Consider the following 7487-nt stretch of genomic DNA (forward strand, 5'->3'; position numbering starts at 1 on the left):
CGAAAGCTTTTTAAGCTTACCATTAACAGCTGTTCCCGATGTCTCTTAATCTATCGGTATAACTATCGTACACACACATTATCTGGTAAATAGCATATGTTTTATTTATATGAATACAAAATATGAACTATAAGAATGGCATATACTTTTTACAAGCGTTAAAAGTTATTTTTTTTTTAATATTTCATTTAAGTGGAGATGTTATAACTTATCTATTTCAAAATTCGATTTGGTATATTTCCATCAGCTGATTGGTATATTTACGCGTGTACGGCTACACTGAAAAAGAGGAAGAGGTAGCCATGACAACAAAACAAGTTGTTTTTGATAAATCCTTAGCTTTTCACCGGCCGTTTTTGGAATATTAGCATAAAGTTGAGAAAGAAAAATAGATCGTCGGAATGGACAAGCCCCAGTTGATCGAGCACCTCCACGAGTCACTCAACTACACGGTGTACGATACGAAATGGGTGCCCCTTTCGGCCAAGTTCGTGATTCTGGGCTCCAAGGCCAACGGGCACGGAATCATGGACATCTACGAACTGAACCAGGATAAGCTGGTGAAAGTGAAGTCCGTGGAGAAGAAGGTGGCCTTCAAGTGCGGCACCTTTGGAGCAGCTTCCCTCAGGAACCGCCACATGGCCATCGGAGACTTCGAGGGCAGGCTGCAAGTTCTGTAGGCATAATCCCGCTTAAGTCATTTGAAGCCTTTCTGACATGTGTTCTTTGCAGCGATATGGAGCAGCCGGACCTTCCGGTTTACAATGTAAAAGCCCACAACGGCATCATCAACACCATCGACGCGATTGGAGGAACTCAAATCGACTGTGGTGCTCCGGAAATCGTTACTGGAAGTCGGGACGGCGCCGTTAAAGTCTGGGATATCCGCCAGGGGCAGGCTCCTGTGGTGGACATGTCGCCTCCGCCACAAATGGGCGATGGCGTTAATAACAGCAGTGGCCGCCGGGACTGCTGGGCCGTGGCCTTTGGAAATACCTACAACGCACAGGAGCGCATCGTTGCCGCCGGCTATGATAATGGAGATCTAAAGATATTCGATTTGCGCACCCTTTCCGTACGCTGGGAGGTCACCATGAAGAATGGTATCTGTGGCCTGGAGTTCGATCGCCGGGACATTCCCATGAACAAGCTAGCGGTAACCACTTTGGAAGGCGGTCTCCTTGTCTTCGATATGAGAACCCAACATCCGACCAAGGGATTTAGTTACGTTGAGGAACGCAACGCCGGACGCAGCGTAGGAACAAACGGCGTGATTAGCGGACCCAAAGCCACCGTTTGGGTGGTTCGTCATCTGCCCCAGAATCGGGATCTCTTTCTCACGGGCGGCGGAACTGGCTCCATTCGCCTTTGGCAGTACGAGTATCCCGACAGGAGGGTCATTGACGACTCTGATGGGAACAAGTTGGGAGTGGCTGGAGCCCTTAGCATGGTTAGTGCAGCCACTTTGAGCTCTCAGCCGGTTCACTGCTTTGACTGGCATCCGGACAAACTGGGCCTAGCCGTCTGTGGAGCATTCGATCAAAGCGTGCGCGTTTTAATTACCACCAAGTTAAACACTTTTTAGATGGAGGACATCAAAGAAAACTTATTAAACAAATGCCTCATACTTGTGATATTGGATCATGGGTAAATGCTTAGATTTATATTTTTATGAATAGATTTTCATTACACCTATTGCGAGATAATAAAAATAAATCCTTAATGCGGAATACCTATTAAAATCAAAAACACCGGATAATCTGCTCGACCTGAATTATAATAAAAACCAAAACTAGCTTACAAATATATCAGCAATAAACTATTTCATGTACAATACAAAATGAATCTTTTTATTTGTTATGCAATTACAAAATAGTATAAAACCTTATACAAATAGGCCCTTTTAAGTTTATAACTAAGATCGAGACGCATTCATTCGTTCCTGAACAATTTTTGTCAGGTCTTCGATGCGCTTTTCCAGCTGTTCCACCTTTGCAGTCTGTTCTGCCGGCACATCCACATTTATGGCCCTCTTCAAAGCATTCAGACAAGATGTGCCCGCCAGTCGGGCAGAATTTAGTTGAGAAGTAATCATTACCTCACTTTCGTCTTGAATGTGCTCTGTGATGGCTGCCACTGAGAGATCGCAGACCTCTAAGCAAAGATCCAGTGCTTTTAAAGCGTGCTCCGACTTGGTTTCCCAGCCCAAATGCTTCGGTGTGTACGCACGATACGATTTCACCAGTTTCTCGGCCTTTTTCAGTGGCGTTTGGGCCACCAAGGCGGCCAGTTCCCAAACAAGAGGCTCGTTACCATGTTGAATGCTCTGCTGTCCCAGCAGCATTATAAGTCTCTTGATCAAAGCACTTGAGCCGGCGGGATCCTCCTTGGAAACTCCGTAAACAATACGTGTGAGCACTTCCTGATCGAGATAGTGTTGCTTTAGCTCCGCCATGCGCTGGTAAGCCCGCATGGCGTCGTCCCAGTGGGAAGTATCCACGGACACCAGCATGTAGTTCTCCCAAACCTTCCAGTTGCTGTAGTTGCACTTCAAGGCCTCACCAAGAACACGATGTGCCCGCTGTTTGTCACCCAATTTAATCAAGGCCTTGGCTAGATTGTTCCAGGACTCGAAGCCATTGGGTTCCAGGTGGGTGTAAGCCAAATAATATTTAACGGCCGGCTCCCAGCGTTCCAGTTGGATTGCGCAGTAGCCACAGCGCAAAAGAATCGCTTCCTGCAAGTTGTTGATCTCCAGAGAAATTTCGAAGTGATCCATTGCCTGGGCATAATCCGCACTCCTGTAGAAGTGGTTGCCCCAATAGGCTTGAGCTTTTCCACTTGTCTTTTTGGAATACAACCAAGCCTGCTCGTAGAACGAAGGATCATCGATCGCATCGCCAAGGAGGCAGTACAGCAATGCCGTTGGCTTCTTTTCCAACTCCTGCCTGATGATCTCCGCTGCCTTGTGACGAAGTTCCAGGCTCGTGTAGCACTCGATCACCTGCTGCCAGGCGTGTATGCGAAGACAGATGTCCAGAGCTGTTTTGGTCATACCCAAGGATCGCAGCAAGTCCACAAGCTGCAGCTGCACCTGCCACTTGGGACTCAAGTGGGCGGCGAAACCGTAGGAGAGTCGGGATCGCAGCGATAACTCCTCCTCGGAGGTGTCAAGCAGCTTGACACACTCCTCGCATTGTTTCCAGCTGCGTTCGACTGTCCTTCTTTGATTCGACTCCTGAAGGCAGTTTAGAAGAAGGGCTGACTGCCGGACTTGGAATGGTCCATGTTCCTGGTAGAGCAAGGTTTGTGTATACGGCTCCAGTTGCTCATCCGCCAGGCGATCCTTAGGCGTTGAGCGTTTCAATTGCTTTCTGTGTAAAGGAAAGAAATTAGTATATCAGAAATATAATATGGACTATTGGCCATTCTTACACTTTGGCCAGCACCAGAGTTTGGAGCACACTGGGAAGTGTCATCACTTCGTTGTCCTTCAGCTCCACAAAGCGTATCCGCTCCAGTCGCGTGTCATCCTCCAAAAGAAGCAGTTTGGGCAACTTGGTCGTCTCATTTGTCTGGACGGCTGGAGGCAGAGACTGCTGCTCGCTTAGATGCTCAACCTTAAGGCAGAGCTGTGGCAGGGCCTTCTGCTGGAATTTGGTGCGTACTCCTAGTAAACCCTCAACTTTAAGCTCCACCTGGAGATGCTTGCACAGTTCATCCAGTATTTGGGAGGCAATTTCAGAGCGATGAAACTGCAGGTAGCCATTGGCCAACTCCAGTAGCAGCAGGGATTGCAGTTCCCTGCTCTCAAACTGATTGAAATGCGCCTGAAGATGTCCAGCTGCTGATTTAAACTGCTCATACAGGGAGGCCGCCAAATCATCCAGGACATGCTGATGTAGGCAGATCAGACGCAATCGCCACCAAATCAGGACCTAGGTATATTGCTTATTAGTAAACAGAATTGCATTTCACTAAAGCCAAAAAACCTTTGATTCTGGATGGCATTTTAGAAGTCCCTCAAGGATTTCCCTGGCAATCAGTAGTAGTTCTACAGATTTAACATTTGGATTTAGTTCCTCGCCACTGGCCTTCAGTTTCTCGAGTGCGTCGAGGTTTTCCAGCTCTAGTTCACTATAAATTTGTTGGTACTCTTCCAGTTTGTCAAAGGGCCCAGTGAAATTGTTTTGAACAAAAGCGAAGATCAGCAGCAGGAAATCCTTGAGTTGTGAAGTGGGATCATCTTTCGAATCTGGCTTGCCTTGCTCCTGCCAGCGTTGAAGGATCTCCCGGAGATCATCTATTGTCCACAGTTTCTGGCGGGTCCACAATTGACGCAGTGTCTCATCCGCTGGCAGATCTATAGGTAGTTTTTGTATTAGATATTACACGCAAGCTATTGTGATCGTTCTACTCTACCTTCAACTGCCACCTTATCATTGAAATTGCATATATAATATTCACTGAATATATCGGCAACCATTATAAAAGCTCTTGATGAAATTGTTGTATTTCTTGGATAAACAATCCACGTGCTTCATGTGTTTAAGAATACCGGCTTGATTTTAGGCAAAGTTCCTACTTTATAAGAGAAACTATACTTGGTTGGTACTTTAACTGTTTTTCTTGAATGAATTCAACCTTAATTTAACTGCTTAACAGTCATTAAAAGCGTGTTTCTAGAATGTTTTCAAACCGTGCAGATTGTTTATTAGTGATGGGAGTTCCCGAATATTCCGCAAATAATCAGCTGATCCGAAATATCGTTACTGAAGGCGGCAAATTTAAAGGGAAGTACATCGTTTCTATTAACAACCAATCCTTTACTATCATTCGTAAAAGTCTATTGCATCTTTGAAAGATTATATTATGTCGAATAGTAGCATTTATTTTATGTCTATTACGCAGAATCTAAAAACTAGCAATAAATCTTTTTCGATTTCAACAAGTGAAGTTTGAACTCTTCAAGAGTATTAAAATTCAGTATTAAAAATACCAAATGACCTGTACAAAGCTAACCAACACTTTATATTGGCGGTAATTTCAAACGCATCCACCAATCAGCTAATTAAAAGAACAGACATTATTTTTAGCCCTACGCCGATTAGTGCTGCACACAATTTCACGTAATTATACGGATTTACATCATTGACCAAGTCGAGACGGCGCCAGTACGCAAGTTCATGTTTCATTAAATTTCTTTTCAAAATAGCTGCCCGCCCAACTGAATATTTACATAAGTCACATGAAGCAAACTCGTGAAATGGCCAAATTTATTTTAGAAGAATCTTTGTTATTATTGGGGGAGTGCAGGGGAATTACCGTTGATAGAGCGCAGCTTTTTCTGCAATTGCCAGAACACACAATGACTAATACACTGGCGAAGATAGCTTCGAAAAGCTTGGTGGTATTTTATTTTTTACGTCTTAGCCGCCGCCGTGGCTTCTAAATTTAAATTTCACGGTCAAGGTCGTCGATTGCCGTCGCTATCGGAGAACGCGCTGAGTTGCCGAGGGGTTGGTGGTGCGGGTGGGGCATTGGCATCGAGAACAGCCCCCCCAAAAACGCAGTACAGTTGCCGGCGGAGAAACAAAAGAAATCGTATCTGGGAGATACTTTGTATATTCCGGCGAAACCCAATAGCACAAGATGCGATAAAGGGTATCAGTGCCATTTAATTGCAATGTGTGGGTCTATCTGCGAACACTTATCGTCGAACGGAATCTGATTGAGTTCAAGGTTGTCATAGCCAAACAAATCCGGTGGTTAGATAAGGATGGTATTTCCCGTTACCAACTAATTCGTCTTTAATGCGGCTGTATTATTTTGATGGAATTTTAATTAGTTCTACAAAGTAGATTACACTTTGTTATTAATTTTTTAAATGTAAGATAAATTTTTGAGTTTCAAATGCTCGCAGTAATATGGATTGATTGTGGATCATTGTATTATTGAAGTAGAACTAGATCAAAATGTATTAAGATACATATATGTTTAATGTTTCCTAGCCTGCGTCAACTAATCAATTTTATAATTTCGTACTATATGTATGAAATTCCGCTTATATTATTAAACTTAAGAAAGTTCTAGACTTATATATTCCTATAAACATTTTCAAAGCATTTTATTTAAATTATTTAAATTTGTTTTTTTTTTACTCTCAATAGGTCTACCATTTAAGTTTAAAATTTAAAGACATAAGCTTTTTTAACGGCTTCCTTCCATGTATCTCTTAAATTATTTAAAATTTGAATTCCACCACAAAAGAGAAAAAGCTCTTATTTCTCTTTTAAAAAAGATACTCTTTTTACACGTAGTATCTCTTTAAGTTTAAAGTTTTCTGCTGAGCTTGGCTTAGTAGTCAGCATAAAAGATTTTGCCAATTTGGCGCGATTATTCCGCTCTCTCCCTCTATATTGCAGTGCACTCTCTTGCACGGCTGCCTTGCATGGCCAAGTGCACATCGCATTCAAATGCACTCGAATCGAAACCGGAGAATGGAAGCCGGCACGCGGCTTCCAAGTGGACGTCATCATGACCCAAAACGGTTCGGTTTTATTTTTTTGTTTTTATCTCCATGTCGAGTTGCTAGGCTGAAAGTTGCACGTCAGTCATGAATAATGCAGATACAAATGCCCCCACACACGTACAAAAAATACAGATGCAAACATTCACTGCAGATACGCAAATGGCTAAAGTCTAAATCATAACAATAGTGAATGAAATCTAATGTATCATTGGGTTACTAAAAAGCAGACACAAATAAAATAATCTTGTTTTTTTTAACAAAATTATGAAGAATAATAAATATACATTAAGTACTTTATCATTATGGATACATACATTTTTTTTTTAAACTGAGCTGATTGGACAGCTCGTATCGCCTTAAAAATGAACAAAAGTATAAGATTTCACAATTAATTTATTTAGAAATTTTATAAAATCTAGAATAACTCTATTATGTGTATATTATAAATTTATATAAATTATAAATGTATTCATATTTGCATTTAGGAATCCATTTCATTTAGGATTTTTAATAATTCTTTAAACAAAGTTTCTGTTCAAAACAAAAGAACATTTGCAACCCGTCTAGAAATAAATAATCCTTTAGTTTTTTATTTGTTTAACTGGTCCGCATAAATAAATTGAAGTTCTAAGCTCAAAACATTTGTTCGCTGTCTCCATCTCTATTTATATTTATTTATATCTGTTTTGGTGGGCTTAATTGCATTGCGGTTAATTTATATTTTCTTATTTTGTTTTAGACTTTTTAATGTTTATATTTGCCTGTTTTGCTTGCAGCCCAGCCATTCAAGGTCGTTCGGGTTTTGTTTCAATATATTCGTATTTTCCTTTTTTTTCAGACGTGTATTTGTGTGCCTTTGTTATGGCAAATAAATGCAAATAAATATAATTTGTTTAAGCGTTCATTTTTACTTGTTGCCCAGCGCTCGCCTGAAATAATTTAATTGCTGTGACAT

The 7487-nt window shown here is 41.7% G+C and overlaps 2 protein-coding genes across 2 annotated transcripts; one reads left to right on the forward strand and one right to left on the reverse strand.

Moving 5' to 3' along the window:
* The first annotated feature begins 285 nt into the window (after nt 1-285).
* Nucleotides 286-1831, forward strand: LOC6620534 (WD repeat-containing protein 92). Its single transcript, XM_002044697.2, has 2 exons — nt 286-676; nt 733-1831. Exons 1-2 carry the CDS (start codon nt 402-404, stop codon nt 1583-1585), a joined length of 1128 nt encoding a protein of 375 aa, XP_002044733.1. The 5' UTR covers nt 286-401; the 3' UTR covers nt 1586-1831.
* On the reverse strand, nt 1830-4724 carry LOC6620532 (tetratricopeptide repeat protein 27). The gene is made up of 4 exons (XM_002044698.2): nt 4423-4724; nt 3993-4363; nt 3436-3938; nt 1830-3374 (listed from the first exon to the last, which is right to left on the reverse strand). The coding sequence occupies exons 1-4, from the start codon at nt 4484-4486 to the stop codon at nt 1916-1918; spliced, it is 2397 nt and encodes a 798-aa protein (XP_002044734.1). The 5' UTR covers nt 4487-4724; the 3' UTR covers nt 1830-1915.
* Nucleotides 4725-7487: the final 2763 nt, after the last annotated feature.

This window comes from Drosophila sechellia, chromosome 3L, assembly GCF_004382195.2.
Source record: "Drosophila sechellia strain sech25 chromosome 3L, ASM438219v1, whole genome shotgun sequence".
Classification (NCBI taxonomy): domain Eukaryota; kingdom Metazoa; phylum Arthropoda; class Insecta; order Diptera; family Drosophilidae; genus Drosophila; species Drosophila sechellia.